Source organism: Cyprinodon tularosa, unplaced genomic scaffold (genome assembly GCF_016077235.1).
Source record: "Cyprinodon tularosa strain WSP-4 unplaced genomic scaffold, ASM1607723v1 ctg129, whole genome shotgun sequence".
NCBI classification, from domain to species: Eukaryota; Metazoa; Chordata; class Actinopteri; order Cyprinodontiformes; family Cyprinodontidae; genus Cyprinodon; species Cyprinodon tularosa.
Genome location: NW_024038103.1, coordinates 388,103 through 410,547, shown reverse-complemented (window position 1 = coordinate 410,547; position 22,445 = coordinate 388,103). Strand labels below are relative to the sequence as shown.

Sequence of the window (22,445 nt, the reverse complement as noted above, 5' to 3'; positions counted from 1 at the left end):
CTTTTTCAGTTAATTTAAAATGAGACTGAACCTCGGCAGTAACCCTCTGTGAAGCAGGTCAGTAGTTCACTCTGTGTTTCCTCAGTAATCTATCAGAGATCCTCCTTTCTGATATAGAAAAGATTTTCCCTCATCACAGCCAAGTAAGCCTTTTAATCAGCAAAATCTTTGTGTGAAAGCATTGTCTGGATCGGTCTGATCGGACTGTATCCAGCCAACTCTCAGTTAAGATATGAAGGCAGTAATGTGTGATTAAGTCCAGGTTTCAGTATAGCAGCAAAATCCCTTGAAAATCAGTAAGGAAGCTCAAACACTGATAACCATCCTTTTATTACACCGAGAATCAATAAAATGACTACCTGATGATAAAGCACAAGGATCATATATCATAATAATGTCAGCAGTGATTTCTAACTGTTGGCAGCATAAGATGCATGCACTTCAGTTGGCACATGCAGCCAATGTCATCACCTCGGTAAGAAATAGCATCAGGTTCTGTTTCAAACAGAAAGTCTAACCTAATATAGAATTATATTTCTGCTGTAAGAACTGTTTTTTTTGTTTGTTTTTTTTGCTTTAAGATTACCAAGAAACTCTTAATATTTAATTTAATCAACCCCAGAGCAACATAAGAAGCATACAAAACCTGCACAATGAAAACATAAAATCTGCTTTACTGTTTTTTTCTAAAGCCAAACAGCTCTGAGTTGGCATGATAAAGTTAAGGTGATGGCAGAAGGCACACAGCAAACAGAACAAAACCACCAGGCTTACCTCTACTGCAGCAAAGAGGCTTTTGTGTGTGCTGTTTGGTTTTTATTTAAGAAAGAAAAAGTGTTTGAAAACAAATAGAACCACCACATAACCTAGTGAATTACATCAGATATAGGAGACCACCAAATAAAAACTGGGATCATATCTAGTAGAAAGATACACACTGCTAAGCTTCATCTAATCAGGTTTAGAGCTTTGGTGGGTCCAGAAAACTGAAGGTTGGCTCATTTTATATCTGTATTTCCATGTAAGTATTGCAAAACACAATTATTTTTTCACAGTCATTACATGGTGTAAAGGGAGGAACTAGTAAGAGTGACTTAGCAAAACTCCATCAAAATCACTGCTCTAGGATGAGGGTAGACCCAAAGAATATCTGGTAAACCTGAGTAAAAGATTATGGGAGATGTTCAAGAAAACTACAAAGGTACTTAAGATTCAAAACATTACTTTTTACTCCACAACTTCTAAGATCCAAAACAGGAAAACCTATATATCTCTGTAATAAATACAATAAATTATTATTTTACTCTCATTAAGAACTTTTTCTAATTCTGGGACTGCTCAAGGCAATTAGTGCACTAACATGTAGTTTGTAAGGAATGTTCAAAAACCAGCACATTCGGAGCTATGACCTATTTAACTAGACTTTTATCATGTTAGCCTTTCATTTTCTGCCTACAATTCCTTTTACTTTGTGGAACAGCCTTTTTCAGAAGGTGGTAGATTCAGTTTTGTATATTAGAGAAGCCAGTGAAAGAATAAGGTCATAGTCTTTAACAAAGCTTTGTTGGAAACCTCTGCTGTGATTTTTTTTCTTTTTGCAGTCTGTTATAAAAAAGCACAATCTTTTAAGCCATTTGAATCAATTACTTGACTTGTCTTTATCAATGCAGTGCAGTTTCACTTTAGAATAAAACTTTTGTCTGTTTTCAAACAATTCCCAGTGGAGGAAACCCAAATGCTGCCCTACCTTTATTTCTGTCTTAGGGTTATGGAGAGCTTCCTTTTTAATTTATTATTCTGAATAGCTCTCTAATTGCACACTGTTTAGCACAATCAATCTTACCAAGCCATTAGATTGGGTCACAGGATTACAGACAAGGCATTTGTTTATTCCTCAGCTCTGTATAAATTACCACTTTATCACAATTGGTCTCAAATGTTTGAGCATATATAAATTTCCTCCAGTCAGATTCCAAATCTTTCCAAAAGTTGTTCGCTGTTATTTTACTTACCTCTAGACTACAACAAGAATTGCTAGATTTTTGAATAGAAATCATCAAGAAATTTTCCCCTGACCAAGAATCGGAGTTATCTGAATTATTTATTATGAGAAACATAATTTTTTTATATGCTACAACAAAGCATAGTTTTACTGCAATTTACACAGAGGCCAATGTGCTAGTTTTTGATATTAGATGCTGAAGCCAGTTAAAAAAACTAACTATTTTTATTTTGCCTTTATTTTTCTCTTTGCTCACTAAAAAAGAAGGCTAGGAAAAAAATATGAATACTATTCCTAAACTGTCAGTATCTGCAATTCTGGAACTTTTGGTTCTGTTTAAGTTTTGATTTTGGGTTCTCAGTTATGCTTTATTTTATTTTATTTTATTGTATAATTTTTGAATTCTTAGTTTTACTCTTCCTTTTAATTCATTTCCACATTTTATTCACTATCTTTAGGTTATGTTTTCCATGGCTTCAGTAATCTCCAGTCCCTTCTCTTATCCTCTAGTTTTCCCCTTGGTCATTCCTTATTATGTGATCATTAGTTTTATTCCCCTTTAGTGTAATTTTAGGTATTTTCTAGTTGCAGTTAAATCCTATTTTCCTTGGTTACTCTGTGTTGCCCCCTAGTGCTCCTTTCTAGCTGTTTCTCTCCACACCTGCTCCCAATTAACTGATTACTTCACTCTCTCAACTCTCTGTTCTGTCTCCCGTATATACTCCTCCTCTGCTTCCTCAGTGCTGGATTATCTTTGTTTCTTTTTGTTTGTTTTTCCCCAGCATCTCTTAGTTATGGTTCCTGAGTTCCATACCCGTTATTTCTGGATTTATGTTTTTGTATGGCGTAATGACACAACAACAGGCCCGTAAGCAACATTATTAGGATGGGCCCCATATGAAGTACAATAAAATACTAAAATAAATCGTTCTTTTAATATCTTTATTTCGGTTTGAAACATATTATAGGAGTGTATTTTTTTTACCAACCGTCTAATAAACTATACGCAGTCATTTCAATTTCCTGTTGAAATCTGCCATGTGTTGGGGTATAAATGAGGTCTGGTCGATCAATCTAGTATTAGGTGGGTTTAAGACGAATTTTTCGCACCATTACATTTGCAAAGAGACGTCCTAGTCCCCTAAGAGCTCTGGGGCCCCTTAGCAACTGCATACTCTACTTTCTGATAGTTATGTAATTGAGTGATGGGTTAATGAGGCATCTTGAAGCGTTTCGACCGAATACTGAAACCTGCCTGACCTTTAAAGACACTATAGGCAGCTTATTTGACATATTAAACTGAATTGATTTGATGACCTAGTACAATTATATAATTTAAATTATTGTAAGTTATATTGTATTATTTGTATATATTGTATTATGTTTAAATTGAAAATATGTTTGATATTTTTAGATGCTGCCAATAAATAATATAAACATATACAATAAGGTGAGCATTTAGGGGAAAATGTGAATGAAGATGCTTGTCGATTAGGATTTTAAATAATATTTGTAAACCAATAAGTACAGTAAAAACAGTAAATAAACTAAGAGTCAATTTGAAATAAACTTTGATTCAGATAAGCTGAATAATACCTGAGAGGAAAAGTATGACACAACAAGAAAATTAAAATGAAAAAGCAACGGCTGAAACTTTCCTATTCCTTTTAGGCTGCTCCAAAATTCTTGATCATTTTAACGACGAACGACAAAAGATGAGACTTTTTTTTAGCAGATGCATCATGTTGACAGATATGTTTTTAAACACAGTTAAGTTTGTTAGTCATTTAGAAACAACTCCTGCATCGGTCACATGACTTTCTTGATACAACATGCGCACCGATACAGTGTTTTGCTCTATGGGCTTGATGCATGCACCGACGCATTGCTGTTACTGGACCCATCACCATCTACTTCACCTTTAAAACTGCAAGAAACATATCTGCCATCCATCCCTACTTTTGGGTTCTCTACAGAACTCCACAGATCCTGACATAAACATTATTTTTTAATATATTTTTTCAGACAATTTAATCTCAGGTAAAATCATTTATACCAAATTTATTTTTGGCAAATATGAGATCAGACACAGGAAACAAGATTAGGATTCTGAGCAGTTACTATTTCATGTGGACTTTAACTGCATTGTAATATTTACTTGTCTTTTTCTTATAACACCTGTTCTGCATAAATGACATATACTGCCACAGGACAGGATTGTTATCCCTGCAACTCCTTTTTCTTATGTTAAACAAGCTCTATAAATTTCAACCCAGACCATAGTCTGGTGACTACAGATAGGAGACTTAATTACGTCTCTTATTAATTACGCCTCTTGTATTTTACATTGGAGCTTGTTTAAAGCAATGAAATGTTGCTTTAAATTCTCCCTGAGAGCAAAATGAGCCGAATAAGAACTGATGATGCGCTGTTTGCTTTCAGTGAAAATTAAGCAAGAAGGAAACTGCATTAAAGATTTTAAGCAAACTTGTGTCCTTTTGTGTTTCCACCATGATGGATGGATGGATGGATGGATGGATGGATGGATGGATGGATGGATGGATGGATGGATGGATGGATGGATGGATGGATTGATGGATGGATGGATGGATGGATGGATGGATGGATGGATGGATGGATGGATGGATGGATGGATGGATGGGTGGATTTTAATCTAACATCCCTCAGCCAACAAACAGCACACTGACAACTGGATTATATTTTGTCAGAGGTTATTTAGAGCCAGGTAATGGCCTTTTTTCTTAAACTAAGATTCGGCTGAACACACTATCTCTATTTACACTGAATGTAAACAGGTTTCTAATTGTGTATTTGTTTACCAGTGAGCATGCACGGATCATGATTAAAATCCCTAAAATTACGGTACACTCTTTCTTAAATGAATATATTTCCTGCTGTTCCAAGGAATAAGCAGACTCTTCCTGAGATATGTATTCTGCGTTTGACAGGAAGATTAGCCACGGACCACAGACCAGCAGGATTTAAATATATCTACAACTTTATCTGTGATCTGTCTGCGGTCTTTGGTTTTCATGGTGTTGTTTTGTTCTGTAATTTTTTCTGTCAAACAAGGCCTTTACAATTTAATTCAAATATGCTGAGAATTAATTTAATACAGATTAACTCCAATTAGTTGATTTCCCAGAGAATTTCATTGTAATCATTTTTATTTGCTCATATCGCAGTAAATGGAGCTAACTACTTATTATTATTTCTAAAAGTTTTGCTGCCCGCGATTGCTGACAATTTGAATAAAAACAAATGTATAACAAAGTTTACATAAAACTGTTTCTATGTAAACAATTAGATTTTTAAAGCAGCAATATTAAAACCGTTATTCAATGTGGAACAAAGACGTCTCTGTTGTCAGTAATTAAAAATCATAACGTTGTGGCAGACACACTGAACTTCTTTGAATCAATGATGTTGCCTATACCATTGAAGCATAATAACTAATGATAATAATATGAGGTGAAAGCTTTAAGACCTGAAGACCTTGGAAAGAACATGTCAAATTTCACAAAAGACAGACGGTTACTTTCACTTGATAAGTATACGGCATTAATTCAGGCTAAATATAAAGATAAATCATTGTGTTTCCTCTGATGCTTCAGGCTTGGTCTCTGGAAGCACATAGTGAAGGTAAAACAATCTATTTTGTAAGCCAATTTTGACTCTTATTACAGGATTGTTTTAGGTCAGGATGTGCCTATTTCAGCTTATGTTTTATATTTTATTTGTATGTAATACAATTATCACTCATACTGCTTCCGAGTCAACCTCTTTTCTTTCTTTGATTTATTTATTTTGTTACAGTCCTTTAGTTATTTATCCTTTGTGGCTGTTTGGCAAAAGCACAGCTACCATTTTATTATTGCACAACTTTCTTTTATTGCGTATCATTCTTTTTCATTATAGCTGATGTTTATCCATTCAATGCACTGACTCTGTGGTTGGGATATTACAGTACAGTTCATTTAGTCCTACTGCAGATAACATCATGCATCAAAAACTGCTTTGGGTTTTTGCAGTTTGCTGTAATGGAACCTGTCTACAATAAATGGTGTGTTAAACGAGTGTGCCCCTTTTAAAGTAAATGTGGAGTGTATCAGGGTACATTTAAATGAACATTGCCCTGAAAAGTAATACAATTCTAATAGATATTACAGTGCTCTATGTATTGAAGTGTGAATGCTCAGTAAAGTACTAAAGTAATGTATTTTTTTACTGCTCAAGTGCTGTTATGTCATCCAGTGAGAGAGCACTCTTCGTTCAAATGGATCAGAGGTCAGACCACATGCTTTTGATCTTTAAAAGTCAAGTGGATGTGACTGCTTATCTCTCTCACTTCATCTGGATCAAAGAAAACAGTAGCTCTTAAAAAAAAAAGAGGGAATGTGTGGTGGTTAAATCCCAGCGAGTGGAAAAACATACAAAGCAGAACAAAAAAAAAAACACGACCCATAATGAGAAACTAAATGGTTTTCCAGTTTATGTGGTATAATTTAGTTTGTACGCTTACGTGAAATGACACAAAGATCATAATGATAATTCATATCAATCACGATCCGATGGAGATACAGCCTACTCATAATTGCAAATGAAGACGGAGAGCCTCTGCTGCTTCTGTCTGATTTTCAAATACCAATATACAGACAGACAGATGGAGGCAGATATGTTCAGATGCTGTTTTTGGGTCTCTCTCTACCCTTGTTGACAGCTTTTTGGCAGCTCTTGTCTTTGTGGTGAGCTTAGTACATTTAACCAAAAATAAAAGCAAAAAAAAAAGCCCAGATGTCACAGGAGAGGATATTTTCCAGCCTGGACTGAAATTTTTTTTACACAAAATGACTTTATATAACCAATGTCAATGTTTTTATCAGCTGGAGTGACAGTACAGTAAGTACATTTCATTCATTACTTTAGTATTATTTAGTAACCAGCAAGGGAAACTATGCTGTGAATGTGTATGAAATTTGTAATTTAACACAATATTACAGCAGGTTGAAAAAGATGTCCAGGAATCAGTGTTGTTTTAGGTTTTCAGGCCAACATCTGATGTAGTGATTTCTTTATGCATGAGTGCTTTTGAATGCTGCTGTAGCGAGCAGAGTAATACTCTTCCAACCATCTGCTCGTTCAAGATGGATCTTTTAAGGGGAAATAAGGAGAAGTCCAAATTTCCAGTCACTTGAGCGAGATGTATATCATGCCTCACACAATGATTCATATCTTCCCACTTTGCCGCAAGCTGGAAGATACAAAGCCAACATTTTTAGGATCAGAGAGGTTTTGCATGACGGCATTCCTATCCAGTACTGGAGCTATTGCAGGAAGGTTAACTCATTTCCGCCTTAACCATGTAAGGAGGACAGTGAGTCTTCATTCTCACTTAAATACCAGTAGCTATTTAAAATATACCTTTACCATAAAACCTTATTAATCAGGGACACAGGGACAAAGATACCATTATTACTTTTGATTTATTTCCTTTTTTTGATGTTGTAAAAAAAGAAATATAAAAACGAATCCATAATAACTCTAATCACTTCTTCCAGCATAGGCCAACCATGACTTTTACAATTTCATAGGGAATGTTTCATCTGTGCTCACATTTATATGGGTGAAATTTAAACCAATGACCTAAGAACGTATTAAATATGGTGGTGCCAAAGGAAATCACTTTGAAATAACTGCCATAAGTCATAGAGACAACAACATAGCATGTCTAAATATAGAGCTTAGAGTAAATTTATTTCTCTTGCTTTACATGAGGATTAAAAACCTGATTTAAAAAAGTGAGTAAAGATAAAAGGTTTTAAAAAGCTTACAACCCCAATATCTTTATAACACTAAATAATACAAAACTGTTTTTAAGACTCCTCTGAATGTATCATAAAATAAAAGACTTACAAAATTAATCCTTAATTCATGATAAGTTAAATATAAATTAGATATAATTGAATTAGACTATATTATTATACTTTTAATTATTTAATCTTTGAACCACGGGTTGCCTTAATGTTCTCTAAAGTTATCAAAAAATAGTTTAAGGACCACGAATAAACAAACATCACAAAATCTTTCTATCAATGGGTATGTCGTGAATTTTTACTTTCATTTTAAATTATCCCTCGAAGCAACTGCATACTCCATATTTGAGGTTACAACATATTTATATATGTATATCAGAAATATTAAAGAACATTTAAATTTATAGAGAAAGCAATATCTTACAACCTCAGGGGATCACAAGCATGATAACACATTTACTTTTTGGAGAAATGTAGCCCTCCAAGGAAATTAGGAGTGGATTACAGAAAAAAACATTCAATGCTCATAAAGGAGGTCCACTGAGGACCAAACTAAACATAATACAATCCACTGGAGATAATAATGCATTATTAATAATCAAACCTTGTCGTTATTACTAACTATATATTATTTTCTTATTAGAGTTAATTAAATACTGTATTTTTTACACTTTGATTTGAATTTTGAAATATCTATTTGATTTGTCAATGTACCTCACTATTACACAGCTAATGTATGTAATCTGAAAAAAAAAAACGATGTAATCATATGAAAATTTGTTACAAGAATGTGGTAGCATTATGCTGTGAGACTGTTTTTTTTTTTTTAGGAGGGACAGGAAAACTGTTCAGTGTTAATGGGGAGGTGGATGGGGGTAAATACCGGAAGACTCTATAATAAAAAACAATTAAAAACCTTTTGACTTAGATAGAGTCTTAACAGAATTTTCAAAATACATGTAAAAGGTTTTATTGGAAAAGGCCTTATAAAAAACTGTGAGGTAATTTTTATGTTCTGTTTAAAGTAGTGTCTAATCTTTACACAAAATATCTTTTCTACCTAATTTTTTTTCTAAAAAGACTATTGTGGAGGATTTCCGTTAATTTTTGAAAAGACCCCCCCCTCTCCATTTAAAAAAAAAAATGTACATGCGCAACCCTGTACCCGCTTCCGAGAGGGAACGCCTATTAAAAGCTTGCGAGAGCATGCAGGAGCCCATTTCTGCTTGTGCACGCTCTGTTTAAAAATTGCTGTTCTCAAAGCTCATACAAGCTTACTATGTCCAAATGTCCCCCCTAACTCCTAAATCCCTCAATCACTATATAGAGCAGGGACTATATAGTGGACTTTATAGTAAACTCAGTTAACTGAACGTTCGGACAGATGATCACTGCTTTTTGCTCCGTTGGTCATATAGCTCCTTCTCCACAGTGCGGTGCCTGCACCATCTTTGTTATTAATCGCCGCGACAGCCTATGGCGACAGCGAGCCGCTGTGAGAGCAAATCCCATAATGCTTTGCGAAGAGAGCTTTCTGTGCAAAGCATTCCGGTATATTTCTGCCTCTTCTGAAGCATTTCTTTTCTTCTCATAAACTTCGTAGACACTTTTTCTCTTACAACCCTCTGCCATTTTCAAAGAACTGCTGTGAGAAAGGTGAGCTTCAATTCTGAAACCATAGCTCCCCACAGTTATACGCCTGAAGGTGCACATTTGCAGTAAAATATAGCTAATGGGACGAGCACGTAGGACGGCCTTACGTAAACATATCATCAGAATGAGTGACAACTTATTTAGATGATCCACCAAAAAAAGACTCTCCTCTATGCCTTTAAAGAAGGAGAGAAGTAAAAAAAAACTCTGTTATAAACAGGAGTGCAGGCAACTTGGCACATTGTTAACTGCAAATCCAAGAAAAACGTGTAGGTGTAGCAAGTGGTAAAACTCATGCAGAAGAAGATGGTGATGAAAGTAGAAGTGAGAAGAAGAACGGGGGGTTGGATGTTGCCTTGATGATCCCTAGAGAGTAATTTCCAAACTGCAGCCAGCAATCTACACAATCCCTGTAGTTTTGGATGAATATCTACAACAGACTGAAGATGTGTCTTAACCGGTACATCAGCCCACTTCAAGATTTGTCTTAACTGATTATTTTTAACCACATTAACAATATCTCCCTATTCTGCTTTTTCACAAATGGGCTGCTAATCCCACATTTCTAACCTGCTTAACCTTTCTGGGATGAAAAGTACAATGAGCAGACTGAATCTGTTTAAACTGACACTTCCCTTCTGCAATGTGTGGAGCGAGTAATAGATGGAGGACGTACCTGGTTAGATTTCCAATGAGGAATGAAACATTGTTTGCATGAGTGACTATTCTCACTTGGCCTGATTTCAGATGAACACTGGCAGAGCAACTACTTGTGGGAAGAAGTGTGTTTATAGACTTTTCTATCCTTCTTGTAGTAGTTTAGTATGCAGAAGTTTTCACATTGAAAAGATGGCTTTGGAAATTTGGCCTGAAAAAAAAGTGTTTCAGTCTTTACCCCTCACTCCCACTAGTTGGACTCATTAAGCATTGAGGTTTTTAAGGGTATGTATGTATGGATGGATGGATGGATGGATGGATGGATGGATGGCAGACATTTATCCAGGTTGTCATAAATAAGGTCATTACGGTACTGAAAGTACTTATTTCTATCCTTAAACTGACAATGAATGTTGAACTACATGTTATAAACATGTTATTAACTGCCTTTCTAAGAGACTGGATGTGTTTATGATTCTCTCCGTTAATTGCTTGTCTGACGTCATCAATGGACGTGATTAGAGAAATCTCGTCAAATATGAATATAAAATGTTTATCTGCATTTAATTTGTCTATTTCTTTAGATTATGTTCTTGTGATGGACCGAGTTAAAAAAAACAGGAGGAGTCACAGGATATTAATTAGAAAAATAGGGTTTTTTATTTTAACCCAAAAAATAGATGACAAAAGATAAACTGAGCTCATAAAAGAGGTCAAAGAAACAAAACTGAACTCAGGCAAAAATGTAAACAAACTGGCTGTACAAACAAACATAACTGACCTACAAAGAAATGACAGACAGGGGTATATATACTGGCTGATCAGACCAATTTAGACACAATAGGGGTAACTAAACAGAATACAATTACAAACAAAACAAATAACAGTACAGCTAAGTTTGACTAAACTAAAGATTCACAAAATGAAAATCAAAACCATTAAAGTCCAAATACCAATATTCACCTAAATGCAAAACTCATCTAAAGAAAGAAACTACACATTCCCCCACCAGCAAGGACCAGTGGTGCAGTCCAATCAGCATCCAAATTTGCTGAGCCCTGGCCCCCCCATCTTTTGTCAACTTCAGAGTGTGGCCATGGATTTGGCCATCACACACTCCCCCACTTCCTGATCTTCCCTCTGGCTCCGAGAAAGGTAATCAGCAGTGGTGTTGTCCTTGCCGGGGATGTAGTGAACATTAAACCGAAATGGCTGCATAGCAAGGTACCATCTGGTGATTCTCCCATTAGTGTCCTTCATTCTTTCTAGCCACTGGAGGGCTCTGTGATCAGTCTGAAGTGTGAATTCTCTTCCTAGCAAATAATATTCGAATGAGTCAAGGGCCCATTTAATAGCCAAGGCTTCCTTCTCCACGGTTGCATAGCGCCCCTCCCTTGGCAGCAGCTTGCGGCTGATGTAGGCAACTGGATGTTGGTCCTCCGGTGGTCCCTGCAGAAGCACTGCCCCAAGGCCTCTTTCAGAAGCATCAGTCTGCAACACAAAGTCTTTTGCAAAATCAGGTGAGTGCAAAACTGGATTCTTACTCAGAGATTGGCTAATGTCCTTAAATGCTGCAATAGCCTCTGCTGTCCAATGAATTTTAGTGGGACTTCTGGAGCCCGTCATGTCTGTTAGGAATGCTGCTCTAGCTGAAAAATTAGGAATGAATCTGTGGTAGAATGCAGCCATGCCAAGAAAAGACCGCAGCTGTTTCCTGGTTTGTGGGAGCGGACAGGATGCTATCGCATTGATTTTATCAACTTGAAGTTTCAGAGTACCACCTCCAATGGTGTACCCCAGGTACTGTATTTCTGTCCTGGCAAGAGCACACTTTGCTGGATTGATGGTAAGGCCTGCTAAACGCAGCCGATCCAGGACCTCCTTTAGATGGTGAACATGCTCTTCCCAAGTTGCACTGAAAACCACAACATCATCAAGGTATGCACAGGTGAATGCTGAGAGCCCAGAGAGTACCTGATCCATTAGTCTTTGAAATGTTGCTGGGGCCCCATGGAGACCGAATGGCAGGACTGTGAACTCGAACAATCCCCAGGGGGTGCGAAACGCTGTCAGCTCCTGGGACTGTTTAGTGAGAGGCACCTGCCAGTACCCCTTAGACAGATCAATAGTTGTTAAGTATCTTGCTGCCCCCAGGTGCTCAATGAGGTCATCAATACGTGGCATTGGGTAAGAGTCAAATTTTGATATAGAGTTGAGGTACCTGAAGTCGATGCAAAATCTTATTTTGCCATCCTTTTTCGGAACCAACACAACAGGGTTGCACCACTCACTTGTTGAAGGTTGGATGATTCCTAGAGACAGCATGAGGTCCATCTCCTCCTTCAGCTCCACCCGGAAGCGTTCGGGTATCCTGTAACTCATACGCTTTATGGCAGCATCTGGTTTTAGAACAATGCTGTGCTCCACCAGAGTGGTGCGACCTGGACACTCTTGAAGTATGTCAGAAGTAATAAGAGGTGTTACCTGAGACTGTTGCTCGCTGGTGAGATGGCTTAGGTCCAGCACAGAGGATGTTACTGAGGGCAAATAGTCATTAACTTCTTCCTCCTCCTCCACTCTGTGAACAAGCAACACCTCAGTTTCATTCTCCTTCCTTGGAACCCACTCCTTGAGAAGGTTAACATGGAGCACTCGACTCCCTCGCTGGAGACCTGGTGTAGAGACTTGATAGGTAGTAGGTCCAGTTTTCCTCAGTACTTCAAAGGGTCCCTGCCATTTTGCTAGCAACTTGCTGTCAGAAGTTGGCAACATTACCAAAACCTTCTGGCCAGGAGCAAAACTTCTGTGGCGAGCTTTCTTGTCAAACCAAACCTTTTGGTGTTTCTGAGCAGCTGCCATGTGACTCTGAGCCAACTCACTCATTTGCTGCAATTTATCCCTCATATGGAGAACAAATGAAATAATGTTGACTGGATCCTCTTTACTCTGATCTCCCTCCCATGCATCTCTTAGCAGGGTCAGAGGGCCCCTCACATCATGGCCATAGAGGAGCTCAAATGGGGAGAAACCAGTGGAAGCCTGAGGAACCTCCCTGTAGGCAAAAAGGAGGTATGGCAACCACTGGTCCCAATCAGAGCCTGTATCATTCACAAACTTACGTAGCATTTGTTTGAGAGTTTGGTTAAAACGCTCCGTCAGGCCATCCGTCTGTGGGTGGTATGGTGTTGTCCTCATGCTCCTGATGCCCAACAGCTTATAGACCTGTTTCAAGAGTTTGGACATAAAGTTAGTGCCCTGATCGGTTAAAATCTCCTGTGGAAATCCAACCCTTGAGAAAAATTGAACCAGTGAGGAAGCCACATGTTTTGCTTTAACAGTCTTTAGTGGAAAAACTTCAGGATATCTTGTTGCATAGTCTGTGATGACAAGCATGAAGCGATTTCCAGATTTACTTTTTTCCACCGGGCCCACTACATCCATCCCAAGGCGTAGAAAAGGTGTGCCAATAATGGGAAGGGGTTGAAGTGGTGCTTTGCTAGGGACTCTCATTGAGGTTTTCTGACACTCAGGGCAGCTTCTGCAAAATAAAGCAACATCTGATCTTAAACCAGGCCAGAAAAAATATCGCTTGATGCGAGCAGTGGTCTTATACTTCCCAAGGTGGCCAGCCCAGGGAATAGAGTGTCCCAAAGTCAGCACTGTTTCACGAGCCTCCTTAGGGACAACTAACTGCTTAAACTGGCCATGTTGATGATATAAAATGCCATCTTGCAGTATATACTGCTCTTTATTTGTGTCAGATCCTACAGAGGCCTCCCTCCTAGCCTTCAGCAACAGGGCAAATAAAGTTGGATCATTCTGCTGCATTTGTCTGATGTTTGTGGGTATTGAAAAACCCAGTGGCATATCTGGAGCCACTTCAACTGAAGTCTCACCCAGTGCATGTTGAAATTTCTCACGCCTTCTTTGGCTGCGTGGCTTCCGAGACTTCCCAGGTTCTGTCTGCAACTCAGCCTCGAAAAAAGGTAAAGCACTAAGTGTTGCAAAATGCTCATCTTGATTTTTAGCTTGGGCTCTGGTTACAGCCACGTTACAGCTCTGCACATCCCTCAACAAGTCATAGATGACAGGCACATCCACCCCCAAAACTACAGGATAGGGTAGGTTATCAGCTACCCCAACCTTCAACAGATAGGGAGCTCCCTGCACCTCAACAAACATATCAGCAGTGGGGTATGATTTCTCATCACCATGTACACAGCGAACTGATATCGTTTCAGAAGGGCATATACAATTAGTTGGTACATGGTTCTTGTGCACTAGAGTCTGTGTGCTGCCAGTATCTATTAAAGCCTTTATTTCATGCCCAGCAATCTTCACTGTAATTATTTTACTTGACTGCTTTACTTCAAGTTTAACATCCACATTCTGATGAGGCACAAAACACACTTGAGTTAGCTTACTTTGATTCTTAGGGCACATGGGTTTGGTGTGACCTTTTTGTCGACAGATAACACACTGGAGGCCTTTTTCCTGCCTTAGAAGGCTGGTTTTCTCTTAAAAAAGGCTTACCCCCACCCGTTGCTAGCTTTTGATGAGGCTGATAAGGTTGTAACCGACGTGAATCTTTGGCAGCTCTCCATGCACTGTTGCTCCATGGCTGACTCCTACTTCTAGCAGCCACAAACACATCAGCGAGAGTAGCAGCTTCTGCAGCAGACTTCGGATTGTGCTCCTTGATCCAAACCTGAAGCTCAGGACACAACATTCTCAAAAATTGTTCCAGAATAATCAGTTCACCAACTTGTTTCACAGTTTTATCTTTAGGCTGAACCCACTTCTCATAAAGTTCTTTCAGCCTTGAATATAATTCTTTTGGACTCTCATCAAGAACATCAAGACAGCGAAATCTTTGTCGGTAAGTTTCTGGATTTATATCATATTTTTGTAAAATGGCAGCTTTTACCTTTCCATATTCCAGGGAATCATCCACATCCATGTTAACATAGGCACAGCGAGCCTTACCCGTCAGAAGAGGAATGAGATGGAAAACCCAGTCCGATTGTGGCCAACGATAAGCAGCTGCAATTCTCTCAAACGTGGTCAGAAAGTGCTCAACATCATCTTCAGCAGTCAATTTTTCCAATTTAGGATGAGGAAGGTGCACAGACTGACCTGTTGAGCTGAAAGCTGAATCCTCAGGTTGAGATGTTGCTTGAATCTGATCAATTTGAGTTGTAACAGGTGGTGGATCAGTTGATGTGGGCTCAGGGGGCGGGGTTGTCCTGGCCTGTATTTCCATCTGCAAAAGCCGAAACTGGTGTTGCAAACTCCTAAAGCGCTGTTCTTGTTGTGCAGAAACTTCTCTCTGCTTTTTCTCCCGAACTTCCTGTTGTCCCATGAAAGCCCGAAGAATCCCAGCAATATCATGCAGAGTTGGCTCTCTGGGCTCCTCCTCATCAGTGGCTTCAGCTGCTGCTGCTGAAGCTCCTCCTTCCATTTCCTGACTCTCTGATTGCTGGGAAGCCTCTTTGGTCTCAACCTTATTTCCTTTTCTTGGGCGCAGACCGTTCTGCATGGCTCAAAAAGTTTGTTGGTGGGGGAAAAATTGCTCACACAAAAAAAAAAAAAAAAAAAAAAAAAAACAGAGAAAAGAGAAAAGAAAAAAAAATCCTGGCTCCTCAACTCAAAATCCTCACTTCTGACACCACATGTGATGGACCATTAAAGTCCAAATACCAATATTCACCTAAATGCAAAACTCATCTAAAGAAAGAAACTACACATTCCCCCGCCAGCAAGGACCAGTGGTGCAGTCCAATCAGCATCCAAATTTGCTGAGCCCTGGCCCCCCCATCTTTTGTCAACTTCAGAGTGTGGCCATGGATTTGGCCATCACAGTTCTATATACCACAAAATTAAAACACGAGGCAACTATAAAACATACAAATATTACATTTATTTAAAACTCAAAAGGCCAAAAAAATTTGAAGCCAGAAGCAGGTTAAGATCCATTTTTAGGGACAGAGCTGGCACAGACGAGGGATAGAACAGAAAGGATGTTTAAGCATTTATTCCTCTCGGAAAATACATATTTTAGTTTAGTAGAATTGTTTTAATTACAGAGAAAAAAGGAAGTAATTTCTGTCTTTTTTAAAAGCACAAACAATAGTGACGTGACCCTGTAATTCTGGTTGGGCATGCACAAAAATGAACTAATGGTATGTATTGTGCTACTGGTACAGATTGTTACAACAGGTGGCAGTCCACCTAATAGAAGGCTCCATGTTGCATAGCTATTTTTATTACAGCAAAAAGGGAACAACCTATTAGTCTTATGCGCTTTAACTTCATACATAGAAGCAGCTGATGTGAGAGAAGGAGTATAAAACAGAAAGACAACCATAGATCCTTCTACTTGCAGTATTCTCTTGATATTGAGGAACACCAATATTTTTTGCACATCGAGAGGAAGGAGACAGTAACCAAGAAAATAAAAAGAAGAAATAAGTAAGAAATGAGAGTTTACATCGCCATAGTTTTGTGAGTGGTGACTACAAAGGAAAAGGGAGGATGAAAATGGTGCTTTCTGCTGAACAGGTTGGTTTATTTCACCATTTATAATTATTTTGGCTTTGTAGATTTTAGAAACAGGGTAGTGTAGCCCAATAACTACTCAGAGATGGCTGAATTGTTTTGTTCACTTTCATTGGACAAGCTCTGTTGAAACAGTTATCAGTTGCTGTTATTCTCCGTAGGTCATACTGTACCAGTCATATTTTCTGAGAGATTTTCCATGTTTCATCATTTATTTTAGCTGATTTTGAAGGGTGATGCGGCTGATGCCTTCCCTCTAGTCAGAATTAATCACTTGTATTATACAAATATAAAATGAAAAAGAGTTATGTATTATCCTGTAGCTTATCAGCTGACAGCAAACTCAATCCTGAATTGACAATGTCACATTTACGACACTGTGGCCTCCATATCAGTTATTGGTGCTTAAAGCGGTGCAGGTTTATGAAGGTTCTTAGTTGCTTAGTTTCGGTTTAATGGCAAGTGTGCTTCTCAATAATTTTCTTAAAGATTTAGTTTCTCATTTAGGGCTGGGCGATAAACCTGATTTTTGAACGTTACGGTTGATATTTTTCCTGTGTGCGAGGGTGGTTGGTATTTCCTTCCCCTTTAAGACACTGCAGCATGTGAATCACCTGACTCCACCGATCCAGTCAGAAGCGTAAACAAAGATAATTGCGGATGAGCCCAGTGAAGAAGGGTCTAACAGCTCTAAACGAAATGACATCAGTTAATCCTGGGTAGCCAAGCGAGAGCAGCGATGAAGCTGAGGGCTCAGCAAAGTCAAGAGTTGAGCTTGCGGCAGACCTGTTTTGAGTGAGGGTGTGTGAGTTTGAATGATGCACATTGTTCTCTCTGCACACTCACTTTGGTGGCACCAAAATTACACCATAGATGTTAAGCAAAACAAGATGAAATGCAAAGTTTGTCTGAAAACTGTTGGGACTAACAATAGTAACATATCCAACATGAACCACCTGCAACACAACCACGCTGTTGAGTTCAAAGATGTGCAAAAGGCTCCATTACCTCTCAGCAAAACTGTTTGCAAGAGAAGTAACATTTTTCTCCTGATCAATGAGATATTGTTGAATAGGGTGACCAAACGTCTGTATTTCCCAGGACATGTTCGTATTTCACGTCCTGTCCTGGGCGTCCCGGGTTTTTTTTAGAAAGTGAGGAAATGTCCTGTTTTTTTTTAAATTACCTTCATTGGACCATTAAATTTACAGACGCTAGGGCACTGCGCACGACGCTTTGTGTGACATCACCCCTGAGCCACGCCAGTGTGGGTGCCCCGTTCTTAATCAGAATATAGATAGCGTGGCTGTCAGTACGCCAACAACATGCAAAGGCACAAATGTATGTTTACCAACGATTTACAAAAGAGTTTCCCCGCTTTCTGACCGGGTCGAGACAAATGGGAGGCCTTGTGCACAGTGTGCAAAGCAGGCACATATGTCTCAGTGTCCAATCGAGGTGCAAGGAATCTCAAAAGCCACCTGGACCACGAAAGTCAAGATATTCTATTGATATGTTTGTTCGTTTTTGGTACATTTTGAGTTATTTTTGCTACAAAAGAGGTATTTTTTGTTAATTAGCTCATTTGTTTATTTTTTCCAATAACCTACAGAACAGACATTATTTCGTTCATTGCTGAGGCTGAGTATCATCATATTGGGAGTTGAGAGTTATTGTTAACTTTTATTGTTAAGTGAGGGATGTTTAGATGAGACATTTCTTTCATTAATGCTATTCATTCATTACAGGAATTGTTAAGCATTTTTAATAAATACATTTTGAATAAAATTATCATTTGTTATTGGAGTTATTGCTGTTGACCTTTACTGAAAAGCATTTTTAATAAATCAACTGTTAATATCATGTTATTGTAGGATTACCTAGGCCTATGCATGGGAACAGAGATCCCCCGCCGCCGCCCCCCCGCTCCAAGGTGTCCTGGTTTTTCAAAATGAAAATATGGTCACCCTATTGTTGAATGTTTAAACTTGAATCGGTACAACACTTTCATATTTGATTGAAAGTAATATGCAATAGGATTTATTCAATAAATAAATTCTAAATACCGGTAGATCAGTTGCATTTCCTACAGTTGCCTTTATGTCCGATAGAGAAACCGGAGAATTTATCGTGCATTTATCTTTATCGAGGTAAAACTGCCCAATTTATGGTGATATTGATTTGAGGTCATATCGTCCAGCACTATTCTCATGTCTTGTTTTCTTTTTTTTATTGGGTCATTTGTGTAGCTTTCTAAAAATCTTTAAGCCTACTTTATGATGCCAAGATGTTATCTTTAAAGGAGTTTTTTTTTTTTTCTATAGTTGTGTCCGTATTCATGTCCTGTTTTGGTTTTAAAATGTAACTTAGCTCTACATCCATAAGATGGTTATTCAAAGTTAATTCACAGATTAACGAAACGGACAATACCATAGTGGATGATTTAAAATGTCTTATTACCTTCACAATCAAAATCATGCTTTTGAAGTGGCATTTAGTATTAAGTGATGATCTTGCATCAGTCACGATTTGCTTAAATGAGATGACTAAAAGTGAAAACAAACTATCTGTAAAGGGTCAACAACTTCATAGCATTGGTGGGAAGAGTAATCATGAAAAGGAAAAGGGGGATGCATGAAGGCCACCTTCTCTTAAAGCAATATTATGATTCAAAACTCATGGAAAATATAAATGGTTTCTGTAGAATGAAAATATTCATAGCACATCATCGAACTGAGTTTTGCTCTAGAGAACGGGCAGATAAAGAAGAGCATTACCATAAAGTAAGTATGTGTGATAGCGTTTGGGAGATGAGAATCAGACTTGATGAACTGGAGCCCATTTCAAGTGTCATTTTTTAGATTAACATTGTATTTATATGCAGGTTTAGAGCTAAAATACTCCACATTTCATTTGTTGTTGCTGAAATAAGCAGTATGGATGCTCTGCTCTACAGCTCTTCATGCAGCCTGCATGCTCAAGTTGCCTTATTTTTGCCAGTACAAGGACAAAACAAGAGAAGCTTTCTTTGCTAATGCTCGCTAAAGCTTGCAGTGAGCTCCTGATCGAGAAGTTTGATATCGGAAACCACTCAAGCAAGAGGTTAGAGCTGCATTGTTATGAAGGAGCAACGACTCAAAGGTACAAAGACTTAGAAGTTGCAATCTTCGGGTTTGTGATGATAAAACCAATTCAACCATCTTTTCAACCCAAATTAGTTTTCTTTCACAGGTGATAAATTTGAAGGAACTGGGGATTTTTCTGATGTGAGCTGAACCCAAAGGAACAGAAGCCTCTTTTGTTTTGATGCTGCGTTTGTGGATCCCTGTATGGCTTTTGTTTTCTCATGTCTCATATGCTGCATTTTAATTAATGTAAGTATGAACTTATTCAAGTCACTGACATCAGTGATGAAATTTCCTTTTTATCACTCTGCGACCTGTCTGGTGAAATGATGTGCTTTGTTTTCATGCAGCACAGAAGAGAGCTTGTCTGGAGACTCTCGCCACTTGAGATAGTGGCTTTAATTGGGATGCAACGCAGTCCTCCCTGGTGAGATTCCTCTCGCTGGTGTCAAGAGTCACTCAGTTCCATTACATTTATATGCAATACTAAGGTTATTATTTAGGAAAGCTTGTTTCTTGTAATAAGCCATATTTCAGCTAAATTATGTTGCCAATTCCAGCTTCCTCAAAACAGAATTTGAATAAACTCTACAACCTTGCAAGATATATTCCATGTAATTAAAGGATTTACCTCTGGTAGGACGCTGTTGTGAGTTTCTAAAAATGAGTTAACACATAGATAATAAGGTGTCAGTTTAGACTTCTTCCCAATATTTGAAAAGACCCGCTCCCTCTACTTCGAATGCACATGCACAACCCTATACGAGCTCCCAAGAGGATACGCCTATTAAACACCTGTGAGAGCATGCACAAGCCCATTTCTCCTCATGCACGCTTTGTGTAAAAGTTGCTTTTGGCATCGCTCATTCAAGCTTACTGTCCAAAAGAAGATTTGCAATTTTTACACTATGTCAGGCTCGGTAAGCCTGACATAGTGCTTGTCCCCATTTTCACGGTAAGTGAAAATGGGGACAAGCGAAAGTAAGCGAAATAATCCATGTTCTCCCGCTTATTCCTTCATGATGATGGTGGGGGCGGTACCTATCTCGGGCAGTCTATGGGCGAGAGGTGGAGTACACCCTGGACAGGTCGTCAGTCTGTCGCAGGGCAACACAGAGACACACAAAGACATACAACCATACGCGCACATAGGCTCACTCCTAAGGACAATTTAGAGGGGCTAAGTATAACAAAATACTGTAGCAGTCATGTTTTTGGACTGTTTCTTGCTGCAACAAACTGTACCACCATGCAGCCATCCTCAGACTAATGGAAGAAACAGAAAAATCTAAACATGTAGGAGTGTAATTTCTTTTCTTACCCCATAAGAGAGAGAGTATCCTTAAATGGTAAAATAGATATAAATTTATGTTTTTATCATGCTGACGGATAGTAGAAGGAACATTTTTAATCTGAATTTTGATGGAAACATCAAGTTGTACAAGCCATGCTCTCAATATGTTTCCACATTATTAGAAAAGACAGTGCTGAACTTATATTAGTTAAAAACACTTCCCAAACTCAACTGATACAAACTTATAGCTTTTTATGGTGGAAGCACTCAAATACTGTTGCCCCCACTGACCTTGCTGTGATGTGTATTGAGTTCTAAATAAAGAGGAGACTGGTTGTTTTCACTGAAAAAGATTTGGAGGCACACTTGAAAAGCTCCTCAAATGCACTTAAATACAGAAAAATCCTCTCACTAAAAAATATTGTGACAGTGTGATGCATTTTCTCAAATGTTTACTGTTATGCTCAGGCACCCTAAAGAAATGTATTAGAATGCTGAATATCAGTCAAGAGATATGAATTATTTTTACTGATAAAAATTGGAAAATGTTCAAGTTGATTTGATATACATACAGTGAATAACACATTCACTTAGATAAACTTTCTTTACTTAAATATCAATGAAGACTTCCCACCTCCAACTTTACCACAGACACAACGTTACATTACCAGTAAGTTAGATTAAAATGTTCCAGGTTTCCACATCTTAAAACTCTAACCTTTAAATAATATGATCAAAAACAAGTTATTCTTGCATAAAAGGGTGTGTATATAATTATGAATACTACAAATATGTTTAACAAAGACGTCAAGGACTCCCCATTACTAAGGGATGGACCTGACCAAGGCTTTGTTGGGCTACTCTACAAAGTTTGGAACTCAACACTAATTCTAAAAATTTTGAATTGAAAAAGCTTCCTGGATGGGAAACGTATTCAAACTTGGAAAACAGAGTCCTGTTTGTTTTGTTTTTTTACTTTTTTGGAACAACTAAACTATGTTTAGTTCAATTTGAATTCTGCAGCGTATTAATCTGGCTTATGCCAGGTTAAAATTGCACCCACCGAGACTAAGAAGAGCAGAGACCAGGGCAAGACCAAGACCATATGGAGATCAAAGCAAAATAATCTTTTTTTAATTTTGTTTGTGTTTATTGAGACAGATCTCTCTTGAAAAGGAGATGCAGGATCTGAATGATGGAAAATGTGTAATTTGGATTATTTTTTCATTGAAGTTTGCTTAAATTTATGCTTAAATTTAATGCAAAAACAAAGTCTTTGCCCTGTTTTTTCAAAGAAACAGACTTCAAATCATAGAAAACTT

General features: G+C 38.0%; 1 protein-coding gene across 1 annotated transcript; it reads right to left on the bottom strand.

Annotated features, from left to right (window-relative positions):
- Nucleotides 1-14,774: 14,774 nt before the first annotated feature.
- Nucleotides 14,775-15,715, bottom strand: LOC119777932. The gene is made up of 3 exons (XM_038276943.1): nt 15,074-15,715; nt 14,822-14,854; nt 14,775-14,780 (listed from the first exon to the last, which is right to left on the bottom strand). Exons 1-3 carry the CDS (start codon nt 15,683-15,685, stop codon nt 14,775-14,777), a joined length of 651 nt encoding a protein of 216 aa, XP_038132871.1. The 5' UTR covers nt 15,686-15,715.
- Between the last annotated feature and the right edge of the window lie 6,730 nt (nt 15,716-22,445).

Coding starts and splice junctions, on each gene's coding strand:
- LOC119777932 (XM_038276943.1), bottom strand. CDS start 15,685: ATGCAGAACGGTCTGCGCCCAAGAAAAGGAAATAAGGTTGAGACCAAA. Junction 14,855..15,073: donor ATTCCCTGGAATATGGAAAG/GTAAAAGCTGCC, acceptor CCTGAGCTTCAG/GTTTGGATCAAGGAGCACAA.